This window comes from Monocercomonoides exilis (genome assembly GCF_001643675.1).
Source record: "Monocercomonoides exilis strain PA203 chromosome Unknown scaffold62-463630, whole genome shotgun sequence".
NCBI lineage: Eukaryota > Preaxostyla > Oxymonadida > Polymastigidae > Monocercomonoides > Monocercomonoides exilis.
Window position 1 is genome coordinate 45,470 of NW_027150607.1, and position 18,189 is coordinate 63,658.

Sequence of the window (18,189 nt, forward strand, 5' to 3'; positions counted from 1 at the left end):
ATATGTCACTTCAAGATTGTTTGCTACTTGTATTGAGCTGCTTTTTTATTTATATGTGTTATATTATTTTTATGTTAAATGTGCGTTGAGATGTGAACTTTGGAAAAATTGGAAAAGGCGTTTCTGGAGATGTCATTAAAGTATTTCATATTCCCACTCAAACCTTCAGAATATGCAAACGAATTCCAACGTCATTTATCAATCATCCAGATCAAAGAAAAAAGGAAGTGCATATTTTACAGAGAATGAAATCTCCATTCGTTGTTCAGTATTTGGAGCACTTTTATGATGAAAATTACACATACATCATAATGGAACATTGTCAGAATGGAGATTTGAGGCATTTATTGGAAGCTCATAAAAAGAAGCAATCATATTTTGAAGAAATAGTTTGCAGTTTTTTTCTTTTTTTAATTCTTTTGTGAAGCATGAATGATCAATAGGATGTGCTAAAATGCTTTGTTCATGCTCTTCTAGCGTTGGAATTCGTTCATCGAAATCAAGTTATTCATCGGGACGTTAAGCCTGAAAATTTACTATTTTCAAAGGATTTTCTGAAACTTGGTACAGTTACTATTTAACAGTTGATAAATAAGCATGTTTATTTTAAAAATAGGTGATTTCGGATTTTCTATCCAACTTCAACAGCCAACAGATAAAGCAACCTCTCTTGTGGGTTCTCCGTTTGTAGTTGTATTTGTCTAATTCAATAAGTGTTTCTTTTTGAATAAAACATAATTTCAGATGGTACGACAGCCCTGAGAAGATATTAGGAAAACCGTTTGAAATTTTTGATTTGAGTGCTTCGTTATGTGATTATTATATTTTTTTATTTTTTTGTTTGAAGTTATTCATCAAAAACAGATATTTGGTCTTTGGGTGTATTGATGTATGAAATGGTGAGCCTGCAGTACCCCTTTCCTGCGAACGTTCAGTTTGACATAATGGACAAGATTGTCACAAAGCCTGCCCCACCTTTTCCAGATGATTCGCTTCCTCAGCCAAGATATTCGCGTCGACTAAAAGATTTGATATCCCTTATGTTGACAAAGGATCCTGCTCTTCGTCCGTCAGCTGCAGAATTATTATTCGATCCGTTTATTGTCAATGCAATCGCACAAATGAACATCACGCAGCAAGCGCAGCTTGAGGCAATACGTCATTCGGCCTCATTTACTTCATTTCCTACGAAAACTTCCAGTGGAATTGCAGAGAATCTCAATGAAATGCAAAAAGGGTCTCTGGTGAAGACGCAAATGGGAGATTTCTCTCCCCCACTGCATGACAATGAAGCACAGCACTTGCAACTCGACGGCAATCAAAGGTCTCTTGCCAATGCTCCCCAGAAGCGCATCCTGCCAACTTCTGCGCCTGCTGCCCCAGAAAAAGCGCAGATGGCAGCACCAGCTGTATATCCAATGTTGCCTGTGGCAGACTCTGCAGCACTTTCAAATGCTGCCCAAGCAACTCCGTCTCCTGAGCTATCCAGCTCAATTGCCACACTCGAGCAGCCTTCTTCGTCAATTGGTTCATTTCCTTCTCCTTCTTTTCTATCATCTTCAGCTTCCGTTTCACAGACAGATCAAGAATCTTCTTTTATCTCGCATGTTTTGCCAGCTTCGCCTTACTGCTTTTCTGAACGCTCTTCATCCATACCAGCGTCTCCATACAGCAGCATCATTGCGCAAACACATGAGCAGCTTATTACAGGGTCACACGATTCATCAACTATTTCATTGGCATCGTCTTATGCATCTTCTTCTGCAAACGATCTAATGTCACAGACATATGCAAGCTCTTCTCGAACAACTGCGCTTTTGAGCCCATCGTTTGAAGAGACGAATTCTTCGCAATCGAGTTTTGATTCTGTTGTTCAAATGCAAAGTGCTAAGGAATCACCAGTTGCAGAGAGAAAGAGAGAAGCCATGAATGAAGAGTGTGTACTCTTTTATTGATAGGCCAAGTGTTTATTCAGAGATATTTTGTTTTATTCTCATTGAATTATTCATTTACTTTCTTTGTGTGGTTCACTTTTAGGCAACTTGCATACAATCCGATCTTTCAGGCATCGACCATCTATGCGCAATGCCTCGATGCTGCTTCTGTTCTCTTCACCTCAAAGACAGCTATGCGAATGTCGCCTATTTCGAATGATCCGACAATGATTCACGTTGATCAAAGCATAAAAGAGCAGCTTGAACAAGCAGAACTGAAAGGCAAAAGAGAATTGAAAGACAAAGAACATGCGGAAATGGAGAAGGGAGCGATGGACGGAGCAGCAGAATTGCATGAGGTTGAGGAAGACGACGACTTGTTTGAAACAGAAGTACTTTACGTCACACCCTCATTTCTTTCAGATGTTGAAATTCCACATGACATCTCAGATCATCCGCTTGTTGTCAAAGAACTCAGGTTGGATTTGGCTGAACGTCTTTTCATTTAATGAACTTGAATTGATTTTTTTATTCTTATTCTTGTTTTTTTATTATCTTCTTTTCTTTTAAAGTTCTGTTTTGAGAAGAGTGAACAAAAGTCGAGACAAAATCAGAATGGCTGAAGAGAACAAAGAAACTTGCCTCAATCTTTTATCTCATTTAACAAAACACGCACTTCAAAGTCCTCTCAGAGCATTCAACATTATTTCACACAACTTTCTAAACATTTCAGTCAGGTTTATGCAGATTGGTGATAATAAGTCGCAAGAACATTTTAATGAAGATGATGATGAATCATTTGTACATAAGCACGATGAGCAGAAAGAATGCACTCCTTCATTCGTATTTCCTGTTGAAGTCATTTCGAGTGTCTGCCATCTGATTGCAGTGATTGTGCATCATTCATCTGAGTTCACACAGTTCGTCCTGGCGACTCCGCAAATGCTGCAAAGCATACTGACAGCAATTGCAGTGATAATATCAAAAATTATCCGAATAAGCAAAAGACTCTCGTCTGCAACGCAATCCTCTGAATCAAATCTTCAGGAAGCTGATGAACTCCTTCGGTACTATTCTTCTGCTTTGCTTTCAATTGTGGATTTGCTGTTTGCAATATCGAGTGGAGCATATTCCCATCTGAAGACGATTATCTCAGAATCCATCAGCTTTAATTCTTCGCTGCTTGACTCCAGTTTGAAAGAGAAAAAATCCGAAGAAAAATCAGGAAAATTTCATCTAATTGCACTGATGATACGAATACTGGCAATCGACTTTGCGAAGCGTGCAGCTGAAATGTTGGAAAAGAAGCGCAAAAGTTTGAAAGAACAGAAAGCAAACGCACAGACAGATCAGTCGCAAACAGACCATTTGGAAGACTTCAAAGAAACAAATGAGCCAGCATATTATATGCAATCGCAATCCTCAAAAGAATCCTCAAAATCTGCATCTTCAGTGATGAACTTGTCGTCTTCTTCTGCTGCTGCGTATGACAAGACCTTTTTGAGAGGAAAGAATGCGATGATACCACACTTTCTAGTCCAGAGAATATTAGAATTGATAGAACATTTTTTCCAGCAGTCAAAAGAGTTTGTTCTTGACGCAGTTTTCCTTGAGCTTTCGATGCAAGTGGAGAAGGCAGATGGAGTTGGCATTCTGGAAGCGATAGTTGACACTTATTATGACTCAACATTTGAATGTGTTCGAGGACCAAGCTCTGATAGCACTGAAAATGAGAAGCCTTCAGCGTCTTCTGCCTCACAAAACGAAGTCAAAGACGAACAGAACTCGAATTTGATTGATGGTGAAGGCATTTACATTAGCGCCATTTTCTGCCTTGTGTTTACGAAAGCAAAGATAAACAACGATTTTTCGTTTGCTTTGCCACAACTGAAAAACATTATTGCTCATCACAATGTCAAGTCGCTATTTCTTCGTCAAACAAAAGGAGCAAACTTCAAACAAGAATTTTCTGCAAAAGAGACGAATCGTTTTGTTCGTTGTCTTTGGGCTGTTTATGCACTTTCCTCTTCAATAAATAGTTTGCTATTGTCTTATTGCTTTATTTATGAAAATGGTTTTTTTATTATTAATATTATTTCTAACAATAATTGTCATATTTGTGATGATTTCATTGCTGCAACACTTTTGCCCAAAAGAAATAAGAAAGACTCTTGTGGAAGTGGGTTTAGCTCCGTTGCTTCTGGATGTGGTGAGGCATTCGCCTTTGTCTGAAGCTGTGAATTGCAGTTTGATGATTCTCAGCCAGCTGGGCTGGAATTTGGAAGAAAACACAGCCGTTCTGATTGATGAAGGGATATTTGTTGTGATTTACAGAGTTCTGCTAAACTACTGGAAAAGGCATTCTCACGCCTTTGATAGCGCCATTGAAAAATTGGAAACAAAAGAAAAGGAAAATAAAAGCAATGAGAAAGACATCGAAGAGAGTAAAAATGAAAAAAGTTTAAAAGAGAAAGATGTTGATAAAACAAAAGACATTGAATGTGAGATAACAGATGACGTATTTATAACAGCAATACAAGCAACGCAGAACCTGCTGTATAAATCTCTGGCTATTTCTGTTACAGCAGCAAGACAAATTGAATTGGACAAACTATTGGATAACATAGCATTCACAATTCGTCGGCTGATGATAGAAGAACATAAGGAAGTTGACTTCTCTGATGAAGACGAAGAATTTGGAGAAAACAGATCTCAATCTCCAGTTGAACAGCTGATTATTCCAATTGACGTTGCGAAACAGATGGAAATAGTAAAATGGGCCACTTATTCACTTGATTGGATGGAGTTGGAGCAAAAATGAAGAGTGTTGAATGGATTCATTGAAAGAGTTCATTAACTCAATTTGTTTGTGTTTTTTTAAAATTAGTAATGATTTTTTTGTTTGTTTGTTTGTTTGTTTGTTTTGAAAATGTTTGTAAAGTGATTATTGTTTTATGGTAATTAAAGGTAAATTTTTATTTTTTTAGAATATTTTTTTCTTCTTTTTCTGATGAATCTGGAAAGGATGTGCCATTTTTGGTAAATGATTCATATTAAACAGAAATCAAGTTGAAATTCTTTAATAATTTTTATTCATAAAAAATGTTAATGATGGAAGGAAGAGACTTTTGTTCATTAAAATAAAGTCAAAGTTATCTTTGAGGATGAAAAAACTTGATTCAAAACACGAAAAAAAAATGATCTCCCATGTGAAAAATGCATGAGCAGATAGAAAAACAAAGAAGTGTCAGGTGACGTGAGCTGTGAAATGTTTCGTAATTAGTGGAGAGAAAGCTTTCATTTTTGAGAAACATAATCGTTCCAGCTGTCTTTTATTGACTCTGTCGAAAGAGACTGTAGGAAAGTGGGCACCAGATGCACCTTCTCAATTTGCTTGTCCATAATTTCCCGAACACATCTCATCATTTCGTCATACAGCAAGTCATAGTCACGCCTCACTTGCTTCAGTCTGATGACGTAGTCTTCCTTTATTTGCAAATCTTGCTCGTCTTCTTCATCCTCACAGTCTGACTCGTCTTCTACATCCATCCAGCTTTCGTTCTTCCTCTTCTCAGCAGCAAGTGCTCTTTTTCGTTGTTTTAGATCGATTTGCCTTCTGAAATTATTAATTTTTGCATTAGAAGAGAAAAGATTTCACAGAAAGAACAAAAAATATTTACATAACAATTATCATCGTACAATGTCAACGCATTACAAACCTTGATCCTTTGTATATGAGACCAAGTGTGTCGTCAAAACGGAAGATGACTGTAAACAATCGCTTAACAATTTCTAATAAAGACAGCCGAGCTGTGACGGTTGTTGGCGCAGAAAGAGAAGGAGAAGAGGGCGATTGCATGCTGTTTGATGTTATAAGCGGAATTTGGGGTGTTGAGAAAGAGTGGGACATCGAAGCAGAAGAAGGAGAGTGTGCTTGTAACGATGGAGATGAAGTACTGGCAGCATTAGCAGAATATGAGTGTCCCATCTTAATTCGCTCGATTATTGTGTCAATGAACTCGTTGTGTGCATCGATGATATCGTCCATCTTTGTTGTCTTGTCCAAGTCATGGCAGAGTTTTATCCACGATGCTTCCAACACTTCAAACATGAAATAATACTCCAGATTCCGAATGAATAATGTCATGTGGTTGCGAAGAAGGCTGCAGCCATGGAGTGTCGAGAAGTAATTCTTCACATCTTTCATTTCGTTGCGGGAAAGACGATACATTTCCTTTTGAAAAGAAAGATAAATCACATTCAAAAGTATTTTGGTTGGAAATAAATACAAAATATTTATGAATTTTTAAAAAAAGAATATAAAATATTGCAGCAAACCGATAATTTCTGCCAGTCCTTTGCCAAAACAAAATCAACTCTCTTCAGCGTCCACAAGAAGTCAAAAGCAAACAGATATTTTTGCATTGCCTGTTCAGTAATTATCGCGTTGCACGGCTTCTTCACACGATAAGTGAGAGTGAAATTGTTCCAGCCAAAGACCGCTCTGTCTCCACTTGACACTCCATCGCCCATAAGCGAAGCAAAACGCCCATCGTTCGTGATTCGCGCATCCAACTCTGCCGGCAACACTCTTCCGCGTGTCTCGCCGTCTTCTCTCAAATACGTCGTGAGGATTTCTGTCAGCACATTTTGCGTGGCGTTTGAGGAGGACGATGCTCCGCTTCCGAAGGGGCTTCTGGAAGACGACGGGGAATAAAGCTGGAGGGAGGCAGAGCCAGAAGCTGTGGAAGGCGATAAAGTGGCTGAAGATGACGTGAAGGATGATGTGAACGACGAAACCTGCACTGTCTCGTCCAGCCTGCCCCACATCGCCTCCATCAGCGACTGGACAAAATCTCCTCTCATCAGAAGCAGATAGCCCTTCAGCGCAGTCAGATCTGCATTGAAGTTCGTCCTCTTCAGAATGAAGTTCCGAAGACGCCCGTCGACAACAGCAGCAATCGCATCTATTCGCTCTTCTGACGACAAAGAGGCATCCATCACTCGACTTCCAAACAGCGATTTTTGTTTGCTCTCTTTTGCCTGCGATTTGTCAACATATTTCACAACATTCGTTCTCTTTTCAGCAAATGATTGACCTCTTTTCCCAGCTCCTGTACCATCTCCTCCCTCTTCGTAGTCTTCATTTCCGTCTCTGCCGCCCTCACCTTTTTCGCTTTCTATTCCAATAGCATAGTCCCATCCGTTGTCTCCACATTCCTCTTTCAGGAAGTTGATCGTTTTACCAATCACCAAAATCTTCTCTGCCATCGACTCGCTCAAAAACGAAGGAATTTTGGATCTCCGAAGTGTGAATCTTTTGGTCCAATATTCGTCGCCACTTAACATTCCCTGGTGCATCAAAGACGACGAAGAGGAAGAGGCAGACAAAGATGATGCTGATGCAGATGACGATAAAAGGCGACTGGTTGACTTTTGTGGATGAGGAAAGCCACCAGACATTGTGTGAGAAGGCAGAGGTGTTATCTCATTTTTCATAATAAAGAACTCGTCCCACGTGTCCTCAAGCACACCTTCCTCAACCCAGCGGCTAATGAACTGCCACAGCGGAAGACTTGTGACCTTCAAAAGTGTCCCAACAATCTGCCTCACAAATGGATCGCCGTGTGTTGACTGCGAATGAAGTGTCGAAAGAATAGCTGTTCCGCTCTCCTTCTGGCACGCACTGACAACACGATACAGAACACGCAGCATCTTCATCTGCGGGGCTATGAGACTCAGCAGCGAGCGGTATGTGATCATTGTGTTCTGAGGTGAACGATTGCCAGGCAATTGCTGCGAATAAAAAGAGGAGGATGATGACGATGATGAAGATGATGTAACTGTTGATGCCAATTCGTCAGCAGGCTCAACGTCCATTGCGCTGCCATCGATGCTCGGGGCAGTCGAAGTTGGTGTTTCAATGCGTGGCTGTGAAGACAGCTGCAAACGAGGAACAAAGATTGGGGGAGGCTGATGTGGATGAGATTGCTGCTGTTGCTGCTGAGAATCTGTGCGCATTGGAAACACACTTGAAAAGGAGACGCTTGAGCGAGACTGAGGAAATGATGTTGGAAGTGTTGTTGTTGTTGTGGATGTTGTGAATACTGAAGCCATCGAACTCTGAGAAGGTGAATGGGACAAAGATATTCTTGGATCATTGCGATCTGTCACTTGGCTGTCCATCAGCTTCTCTTTACCATCAGTCACTCCGACTAGTGATAACTGCCTTCCGAACGCATCCCACCCTTCATTTCTACTTCTTCCTTTTGCAGGAAGTGGAAGCTTTGAGTCTAAGTTGGCGACTCTTTTATTGACAGCTTTAAGAAGCCATTCAACCGCAGCAACAAATTCTCTTGCCACAGTACCTCTTTCTGTGCCTTCTTTCATTTCTTGAAGCATCTCACGAATCCGAAAATGAAGTGTGCCAAAATGCAATAATCTTTCAATTACACTTCGGTCAAGATTTCCGACATTTATCTTTTTGAATGCATTTTGTAAAGAAATTTTGATAATTATTCACAAGGCAATATTATAAAAGAAATGAACACACTGTTGGAACTATTTCAAATGCTTTTTTATACTTGTTAATTTTCAAATTTGTGCCGTCTACTGCCTGAAAAGAGAATATAAGATCACGCAGAATTGAAACATTTGATTGCGGTGCTTGAATAACAGCTAAAAATAAGTATGTGCAAAAACGTTTTTTTCAAAAACTTAATTAAAAAATAAACAAAGCATTTCAAACAAATTGCTCGTTCAGGATTAAGAGGGCGATAAGGTTGAATTGCTCCACTGTTTAGAGTGAAAATTGATGAAGTTTCTGATGGTGTTCGAGAAAAAACTGAACGAGAAGTAGCTTGTGATGTTCCATATCGATTTCCATATGATCTTGTTGTCAAGGGTCTCGCTTGCTTTAAAGATGAAAGTTCAAGGAGAATGTACAATGCTTGAATTGTGTATCCTCGATGCTTTTCGTTGGTAATTTGATTAAATTCATCAACGAGTCTATCCATTTGTGGATAGTTTTTCATCTGTATTTTTGATCTGATATTTTGCATTAACCTCATGTGATCCCCAGACAAAATACGAGGATTTGTTCCACTGTTCAGAATATCATAATAAAGTGACAGCTTCGATTCATCTGTTTGAGAACTTCCTGTAAATGAGTTGCACAATGTCAATATCGCTTGTTGAAGCTGTTCATCATTCACATTCATTTTTACAATCGAAATTGGTTCAAAATATATGCCCATAACAATAAATAATTGGACTATTTAAAATTGTCATAAGAATTCTTTTTATCCAAATGATTAGTATTTCAATGTGAATAAGATATGTTGAAAAAATTGCTGTGGTATTTTAATTTTTATTGTCAGTTTTTGTTTTATTTTCTTTGGTGAAAAATAATACTATCAAATAAAAGAAAAAATGAATGATTGAACAAAAGAGAAATTTTGGATTTTTATATTTCAATCATCTGATTTATCAAAAATATATAATTATTTACGAATATGATGAAAATGCTTGATTCAATGAATAATGTAAAAATATTCATCTTTTTTGATTTTTCACTAAATAAATATCAACGTGATCTATCTTCATTCAATAGAATGCATAAATGATATGACAATATCATTTTCGCTTTCCAAACAAATTATCAATAACTTTTTCAAATAAATGGTGACAAAATTTTATTACTGTTTCACAGATCAAAAATGTCTTCTGATCAAGAAAAAGAAGAACATCCGTTATCCAGGGAATTTACCTTTTGGTGGACTATTTCTGATAAAAACTTATCAGCAGCTAATTACGAAGACAGCCTTAAGCCTGTTTGCTCCATCAGAACAGTTTGTTTTATATTTTTTTGTAAAAGTGATTTTAATTCCGTTAGGTTGAAGAATTTTGGCAAACATATTCATTTATTGAAAGAGCGATTACACTGCCTCCACCTTGGACGTTGCATTTTTTTGAGAAGGGTGTAAAGCCAGTTTGGGAGGTATGAAAAAGAAATTTAAATGTATAAATTTTGTTGTTTATAATTGTTGCTTTTGTAAGGATCCTGCAAATGCTCAAGGTGCTCGTTTAACAATTAAGCTGATAAAAAGAGATGCAGCTTCTTATATTTGGGAACAACTTGTTTGCAAATATTATTTGAGAATGAAGAATTGACAAATTAATTGATTTTCAGTTAATTGCTTTAATAGGTCATCATTTTGGAGCCACAATAGATGGTAAATTTGTTGATTTGAGTGATGACATTACTGGAATTGTTATTACATATCGAAATACAACTATTTCCATTTCAACCTGGAATCGAACATCATCCGATAAAACGTTGATAGATAACTTAAAGTATGATATATTTTTTTCAAAGTTAATATCTATCGTTTGTAAAATAATTTTTTTATTTGTTTCACTTTCAATGTCATCAAATACGCTCCTATTTGTTTTTATTTTGTATCTTTTCAGATTGATCATAGGTGAAATTACAAAATATCATGAAGATCTTGGTGAGATAGAATATCGCCCGCATCATGGAACGAAACCAGAACGTAGTAAAACAATTAGAAAAGTTGATCGCCCACGTTACGACAGGGAACGAGACAAAGGGGTGGAGAAAGAGAGAGAGATTGGTATGGGTTATGGAGAAGGAAGAGAACCACACAGAAATCCAGAAAGCAGAGAGAAATCAGGTGGGTGGAGCGATGACAAAGAACAATCTGAAGTCAAACACCAAAAACAAGATTGGTCTTCGGTACACGCACCACCAGCAACATCTTATTCATCAACATTTCCAACTCCACCGTCATCTTCTTCTTCACCTGCTTCTGTTCCTCCAGCAGCGGCTCCTGGCTCGTTAGCTTCTCCCCTTGAAAAGCTCTTTTCATCTGTGTATAAGTCCGCATCTCCGACAGCTTCTTCAGCAGGAGGTTCAGCGTTGTCTGCTTCAGATTCGCAAGGGCCGATATTTGGGACGCCATCTGGTGCGAAGTATTATCATGGGAGTGCATCTTCAGATAAAAATGCGAATGCACCGAAAGAGAGAGAAGGAGGGAAAAAATGGGATGATCATCACAGCAATGCAGAAGACGAGGTGAAAGGCAAAGAGGATGAAGGCAGAAAAAAGGAACAAGGACAGCAGAAAAGAAAGAGAGGGAATGAAGAAAAAGAAGAAGACAAAGAAGGAAAAACAGAATGGAAGGCGAAATCTTGGAAGGCTCCTCCTCAAGCTGGAAGAGGAAAAGGAGTTCCATCTTCAGAAGAGAGTGGAATGCGAGGAGAAAGAGAGAGGGGAAGAGGAGGCAGAGGTGGAAGAAGAGGCGGAAGAGGTGGAAGACCGGCAAATGCGACTGTTGGGACAGATAATAAAGAAATGTCATTTTCTTATACTCCTTCAAATGCTTCTCCGTATCATGCAGGAAAAGCCAGAGGAGGAAAACAATAATTATGCGTTTTACAATTATTAATTTTGAAATTAAGAATAATAATTACTCAAAATATGTTAATTTTATTAGGGTTAAAAAGGATGTTAAAAAATAAAAAAGGTAATATTTTATAATTCTATTACAAAAATGAAAAATATTCCAAATATTGAAATTAATAATTTTTTGTGAAGTTTGTTTTTCAAGATAACAATTATTAAACTCAAGAATTTTTACAAGAATTCATTGATAAAAATTGCAACTTTGATTTGAAGAAAATTATTATTGATTTTTTGAGAATAAACAAAAATTCTGGACAAATGTTTTCATCAAATTTTTATTCCTGTCAAAATTTCTCCATTTTTGAGTCATTTTCACGTTTTCAAATTTTATAACAATAAGAATAATTTTTTTTTTCATTTTCTTGAAAACAATAAAAGAAATTGGAGATTTGGGGGAAAATATAGACTTTCAAGCTTTTTATGTACTGAGCATGAAATAATTGTTTCTCTTATAGCATTTTTGAACTTATTCAGCTTTCAAATTAAATTTGATTTTCATATGGTACAGAATTCTTTCATTTATGAAAAATTCAATGATTTGTTCTAAACTATTTCTGCAATTGTTTGATTTTTATTCTTATATTATCGTGCAATACAAAATATAAAAATATAAAAAATCGAAAAAAATCTTAGAAAGAATTGTGTGGAACAAAATTCTTTAAACATAAAATTTTGTCCCATATCCAAATACAAACGAAACTGAAATAAAAACTTTATGTTTTGTGATTTCAAACGTATTTCAAAAAATGAACCATTTTTGTTGAAAATTTTTGTTCACAAAAAGTTTATCTGAAGTGCTTATTTTTTCAATGAACGTGGTTGAAGTCAAATAATTTGTTCCATGTTGATTGAAATAACTTTGTTGACATTCATTTCTTGCAATCAAAATCTTGAAATAAGTTTAAAAAACATTTATAATCACTTACGTGTTGAAAACATCAAACAGAAACTAAAACTTTTTCAGATTATTGTTTCATGATGCTAATTTGAGTTTCATAATCAATTATTTTTCAAAAAATAATTCCTAATTTATTCTAATATAAAATTATGATTTTTTAATAAGTTTAACGTTTTTCTCATGTTTCCTTTTTTGTCCCTAACAATATCAAAAGTTTTTTCTGGATCAATTATTTCACTTTTAAATAAATGATGAGCACCATTTTTTCTTAAACTTTTATAAACACCTTTATTTAAAAATCTAAATATTTATTGATTGATCGTTGATATTGCCAAAGGCCACATGTATTTTCAAATTAGCATTTTTCATATTTATTTATTTTTTAAAAAAAAAAAAAAAGAAAAAAATATTAACCTTTTCATTCAGAAAAAGTTTTATTGCACTTTTTGACAGTTGAAACATTGAACTGTATAAACAATACATATGCTTATTATTCTGTTCACAATTTTGACATTTTTCGATAATTTTTAATTGCAGGATATAACAATTCATCATAGAATGGTACAAGATCAGCTTTAGAAGCAAATCAGTATTTGTATGCTGCCCTAGCTTTTGTGCGAAAATGTTAACATGTTTGTTTGATATTTTTTTATTTAGGATGCACGCATCTCAAGATACGGATGCGAAGGATTCTCAGGGGCCGCAGGAGGCGGCACAGGGAGATTCTTCGCAGAAAAAAAAAGATAAGAAGTACATTAAGATAGGGAGCTATGTGCTGAAGCAAACTATTGGAAAGGGATCATTTGGAAAGGTAAAACTTGCGGAGCACCAGTTGACTGGTCATACAGTTGCAGTAAAAGTTCTGAATAGGAAGAGAATTCGGTCATTGAACATGGACAGCAAAGTGCGGCGCGAAATCAGTATTATGAAACTGTTTTCACATCCTCATGTGATTCATCTTTATGAGGTGATTGGAACAGATAGGAACATCTTTATGATCATGGAATACGTTCCAGGAGGGGAAATGTTCGACTACATTGTGCAGAAAGGAAAGCTGTCCGAAGATGAGGCTCGGAGATTTTTCCAGCAGATAATCTCAGGGGTTGAATATTGTCACAAGCACAAGGTTGTCCATAGAGATTTGAAGCCGGAAAACTTGCTTCTTGATGAACACAAAAACATCAAAATAGCAGATTTTGGGCTGAGCAACATGATGCGAGATGGAGATTTCTTAACAACATCTTGCGGCTCTCCGAACTATGCAGCACCCGAAGTGATATCGGGAAAGCTGTATGCAGGGCCTGGCGTGGATGTGTGGAGTTGCGGAGTGATTCTGTATGCTCTGTTGTGTGCAAAGCTTCCATTCGATGACTCTTCACTGGAAGCTCTATTTCAGAAAATTAAAACAGGTACATACACGATTCCATCATATATTCCACCAGATGTCAGGGATTTAATATCGAAAATGTTGACAGTGGATCCTGTGAAGCGAATCACAATTCCTGAGATCAGACATCATCCATGGTTTCTTAAAAATCTTCCAGATTATCTAGCGATGCCTGTGGATGACGGTTCGTCACATAGGATGAAGCAAATTGATCAAACTATTGTTGAAGAAATCTGTAGGAAGCTGCATTTCACCCAAGAACAGTGCGTCAGAGATCTACAGCGTGGACAGAGCAATGCAACACAAGCGGCCGTTATGTATGCTCTGTTGATGGATCAGAAGCGAGACATGATGCAAGGGCAGAAGGGAGAGATGGAGCACCAGTCGCGAATCAGGGAGTTTGAGGGGATTGAGCTGCACAATTTTGTGTCAACAGTTGGAACTAAACGAGGAGACGAAGATGGAGACAGTACGGGAAAGGAAGGGGACGAAGATGAGGATGAGGACGACTACGGGTTAGATGATGAAGAGGAAGAACAAGGAGAGATGAAAAAGTTTGATATCACATCGAAGAAGGTAGTTCCAATCAAACTAAGATCTGTTGTTGCTCTGTCTGAGAAAGGAGATCAGGGAAGCGAGGCAGCATCTGCCCAGGAATCGCAAGCAGCGCAAGACGGATCTATTCCAATGTCATCAACATCTCCATCATCAGCATATCAGTCGGGCTCAGTCAGCGATAAGAGCTCGGCCTCTGCTTCTTCGTCATCTGATCCATCAACATGCTCTTCCTCATCTTCTTCGTCTGCTTCTGCGGCTGCTAGAGAAACAGGCTCGAGTGGTGCGAATGTGACAGAAGAGAGAAAGGAGGAAAAGAGCGAGAAGATGACGTCTCAATGGGCAACAGGAGTTCCGCGTCCGGTGGACCAACCACGCCACAAATGGTCTCTGGGCGCAGACAGCACACGACCTCCGGTGGAGATCATGAATGATCTGTTCCGCGTACTGCGACTGTTGAAGTTTGAGTGGAAGATGACATCACCGTACCAATTCAGTTGCCGGCTAAGACAGACACCGAAGCTGCAGACACCACGGAATCCTGTAGAGATCGGGATCCAGCTGTTCCGTTTGGAAGACTCGACTCCCGAAAAGCCTCACCACAAAATCGACATGAAGCGCATTTCAGGCGACACGTTCCCGTTTATGGCTCTCTGCAGTGCTATTCTGGGGAATCTGAAGCTGTAGCCAGCTGGCAAAAAAATCATGACATTGATTTTTTGTTATCTTTCTTCGATCTTCTTCTTGTGCCATTGCTTTTAAATGCGCTCTTTTCAAACAACTCTAAATCGTTTTTCAGCATTCCATTTCTCTTTGTGCTGACTTTTCTTTTATTCAAAATTATTTTTTCGTAATTGGATGATGTTTCAAAATTAGGATGTAAAATTTTTTTTGAGTTTTTTAATTGCAAAAATTTTATTACAAATAAAGTGTTATGATTCAATGAAAAATATTGTTTACATTAATCGTCCAATTGTCTTCTTTCCTAATAATTCTTCTTCATATTTTATTTTCCTTTCATTTTTCTTTCCATTCTATTGACTTTACACTTTCTTTCTTTTAATTGTTTCCAATAAATTTCACAGGAAACAATTCCATTTCAACATTTTTAACACGATTTTCAGATCTAAAATTTCTTTTTTGTCAGTTAAACGAATTTGTAGATATTTCATTGCAATCTCCAAAACCTGCAATAACACCTTATCAGAAATATAAATTCATCGAACGAAGATGCACAAAATGTTCATAAATTCAATACTTCAATGCACATTGCATCCTCCAAATCAAATCTTCAGGGGATGAGTGCATGCTTCGAAAGATGGAGAGATGGACACAAACAGAAACAGACTCAACTTGGCTCATCTTCTTCAAGTGTATTCACCCGAATCATTCCACTCTTTTTCATTTGGCTGGCCTTCCCCACTTCTCGAATCTCCAATCTCGCTGCTTTCACCAAAAGATGTGAATTGCCCATGTTCATCGCAATCATTATCATCACCATCTTCTTCCTCATCCTCCTCATCCTCCTCATCCTCCTCCTCATCCTCCTCCTCTTCTTCTTCATATGAAGTCCTATAACTCTCATTGCCTCCATATTTCATTCCACCACCGCCACCACCACTGCTGCTGTATTGCATCTGAATGGCACTTCCCTCTTTCCCCATGCACTCTTCGTCCTCTTCTCCATCGCCCTGTGCTGCTTCACCGCGAAAGGCGCCTGTCTCGTCCCATTCGCGCTGATAGGGCCTCGAAAGGACAGATGCCATCGTCTCGTTTCTGTTCGTGATGATTGTCGCCAGAAATCGCAGAAGAGGAAGGCTCCACGCCTGGTGCTCTGCAAGCGGCGGCAGAGAGGCAGCCGAGCTGCAAGAGGAGGCTGATGCCCCGCTCGCCAGCTGCCGAGGCTTCAGCACAGAATCCAGCAGAGGAGACAGCGACGAGAAAAGAGACAGGCACAGCCCTGTCTTCACCAGCACCGCCTGATACGAATGCACCAGCGTGGCCGAAGACAGCGCCAGCGACATCCTCTGCGCATGCCACGCGGCTGGGCGATGGGAAGGTGGCACTGGCACAAACAAAGGCAACAAAGCATCCCTCACCACCCCAACCATCGCACTCATCTCCTTCCGCGCCAGAAGCCCGCTTCCTGAAGAAGGGCCTGCCCTCTCGCTTGCCCCTCCCATTCCGCTTTTGCTGCCTGCACCCCCTTCCTTCTCCTCGACTGCACAGCCACACTCCTCCCACTCCCTCTCGCTCACCCACAGCATCGCATGCTCCACCACGACGCCTCTGCTCCTCTCTGCTGCCTCCCGCTGCTTCGCCGTCTTCTTCTCTGCTGCACCCCGCCGATCCCCCAACCCACCCGAAGCCGAGCCAGACGGCAAAGAGCCAGCGAGCGACGCTGCACTCGGCGATGCAGCTTTCTGTATTTGCGCAATCAGCGAAACAGCCCTGTCCTTGCTCGTGCTCCGCCCTGCTCCCTGCTTTGCCCCGCCAGCTGCCCTGCCGCTCCTCCCAGCGCTGCTGCTCCTCGGCAACGCCATCCCATGGATTGGCACTGCGCCAGCCATTCCCGATGCTTTAGGAGATGGAGATGGAGATGGAGATGGAGACGGTTGAGACAAAAGAGATGACAGAGACTGCCTTCCTGCAATTGTTGATGCTCCGCGTCTGCCTTTCTCTCTTGTGCTCGATGCCTCGGCCTCTGCCTCTGCCTCTTCCCCCTTCCTCTTTGCCCCAACCTCCAAGCCCTCACTGCTGTTGCACCCACGCACACTCTCTTTCCCCACCCCGCCTTTTGCGCTGTGAGATCCAGAACCGAGTGCCCCTCCCTTCTCTCTGCCCATCTCAAACAGGCTGTACACAAGCGCTGTGATCCCCATCCCTCGCTGCAGCAGCGGAATGCACTGCTTCAGCAGCTGCTCCAGAAGTCGCACTGCCCCCGGCGTCTTTTCTGCAAACAGCGACAGCACCCGGTCAGACGCGCTGCTGACGGGGACAGGCGCGCTCCCCAGCGATGCAGCCTTCGCCACAAGCGGCGTGATCGAATAAAGCGACTGATACACACTCTCCGACAGAATCGACATCTGCATGTGCGGGGGCAGAAAGCGCAGCGCCCCATGCCCCAGCGGCCGCGTCGACGCAACGTTGTGCACAAGCGGCTGCAGCGCTGCCTTCTGCTCCAGCACCGCCTTCGACCCTGCCAGCGGGGCAAGCGGAAACAGCGGCGCCTCTGCCTTTGCCTCTGAGCGTTCTTCTTCCTCCCAAGCCCCCTCCTCGCCCCCAGAGCCAAGCCCCGACTGCGCAGCCCTCCCTGCAGGCCACCGCTCCTCCGTCGTCTCCCACATGTACGACGCCCGGTGCAGCGTGTTGCAGAACTGTGAAAACGACCCAGCTGCAATTTTCGCTTTTCGCCCCTCTTCTGCGCCCCCGCTCCCTTTGCACCCCTGGCCCACCTCCCTCTGGGCTGCCCATCTCGACCGCTGCTGGTGCAGATGCCGCACATAGCGCTGGATGTTCTGCGCCTGCGACAGCCCCTGAAAACTGCTTCCGGGCTTCGGCCCCGCCTGCACGCGCACCGGAGACGGCTTCCGCGCCGCCTGCCCAGAAATCATCTTTGCCTTCTCCAGGCGCGACCGCGTTATCACCGCCACCGACGGCGCCATCTGCGGCTGCGCAGGCGCTTCGATTGCCGTGAAATGCTCGTCCTTCCCGAGCCCCGTCTGCAGGAAGCGCAGCGACTCCCGCAGCTCGCTGTTCACAACGGCCGCGTGGCTGGCCTGCGCCTCCAGCCGCGCATAGATGCGCACCAGCCGAAGGGAGAGCTCTTTGAAGTTCTGCATAAATTATTGTGGGCGCCTCAATTGATTTTTTTTTATTTTTGATAACTGTCAACCTCAACATGCTCAATCATAGCAAAATAAACAAT

General features: G+C 40.6%; 5 protein-coding genes across 5 annotated transcripts; 3 read left to right on the forward strand and 2 right to left on the reverse strand.

The window, feature by feature from the left end:
* Positions 1-2: 2 nt before the first annotated feature.
* Positions 3-5,008, forward strand: MONOS_12230 (putative plant dual-specificity MAP kinase kinase family domain protein; the record flags this gene model as incomplete). Its single annotated transcript, XM_067864837.1, has 9 exons — positions 3-18; positions 91-389; positions 444-564; positions 617-683; positions 745-780; positions 848-1,936; positions 2,038-2,412; positions 2,507-3,972; positions 4,091-5,008. 9 exons carry the CDS (start codon positions 3-5, stop codon positions 4,753-4,755), a joined length of 4,134 nt encoding a protein of 1,377 aa, XP_067719426.1. The 3' UTR covers positions 4,756-5,008.
* On the reverse strand, positions 4,828-9,154 carry MONOS_12229 (gamma-tubulin complex component 3; the record flags this gene model as incomplete). Its single annotated transcript, XM_067864835.1, has 5 exons — positions 4,828-5,550; positions 5,654-6,168; positions 6,273-8,414; positions 8,488-8,612; positions 8,683-9,154. 5 exons carry the CDS (start codon positions 9,152-9,154, stop codon positions 5,232-5,234), a joined length of 3,573 nt encoding a protein of 1,190 aa, XP_067719427.1. The 3' UTR covers positions 4,828-5,231.
* Positions 9,155-9,640: 486 nt separating this feature from the next.
* MONOS_12228 (Translation initiation factor 4E like protein) lies at positions 9,641-11,806 on the forward strand. The gene is made up of 5 exons (XM_067864834.1): positions 9,641-9,784; positions 9,829-9,933; positions 9,993-10,073; positions 10,126-10,289; positions 10,407-11,806. The coding sequence occupies exons 1-5, from the start codon at positions 9,653-9,655 to the stop codon at positions 11,380-11,382; spliced, it is 1,458 nt and encodes a 485-aa protein (XP_067719428.1). The 5' UTR covers positions 9,641-9,652; the 3' UTR covers positions 11,383-11,806.
* A 1,076-nt stretch (positions 11,807-12,882) lies between these two features.
* MONOS_12227 (AMP-activated protein kinase) lies at positions 12,883-15,393 on the forward strand. Its single transcript, XM_067864833.1, has 2 exons — positions 12,883-12,914; positions 12,977-15,393. The coding sequence occupies exon 2, from the start codon at positions 12,978-12,980 to the stop codon at positions 14,946-14,948; it is 1,971 nt and encodes a 656-aa protein (XP_067719429.1). The 5' UTR covers positions 12,883-12,914; position 12,977; the 3' UTR covers positions 14,949-15,393.
* On the reverse strand, positions 15,158-18,185 carry MONOS_12226c1 (uncharacterized protein). The gene has a single exon (XM_067864831.1). The coding sequence runs from the start codon at positions 18,101-18,103 to the stop codon at positions 15,629-15,631; it is 2,475 nt and encodes an 824-aa protein (XP_067719430.1). The 5' UTR covers positions 18,104-18,185; the 3' UTR covers positions 15,158-15,628.
* Positions 18,186-18,189: the final 4 nt, after the last annotated feature.

Bases quoted from the DNA above. Each gene is read 5' to 3' on its own strand.
- MONOS_12228 (XM_067864834.1), top strand. From the start codon at position 9,653: ATGTCTTCTGATCAAGAAAAAGAAGAACATCCGTTATCCAGGGAATTT. The intron at 9,785-9,828 runs GTTTGTTTTATA...TAATTCCGTTAG, and splicing joins CTGTTTGCTCCATCAGAACA to GTTGAAGAATTTTGGCAAAC. The intron at 10,290-10,406 runs GTATGATATATT...GTATCTTTTCAG, and splicing joins ACGTTGATAGATAACTTAAA to ATTGATCATAGGTGAAATTA.
- MONOS_12227 (XM_067864833.1), top strand. From the start codon at position 12,978: ATGCACGCATCTCAAGATACGGATGCGAAGGATTCTCAGGGGCCGCAG.
- MONOS_12226c1 (XM_067864831.1), bottom strand. From the start codon at position 18,103: ATGCAGAACTTCAAAGAGCTCTCCCTTCGGCTGGTGCGCATCTATGCG.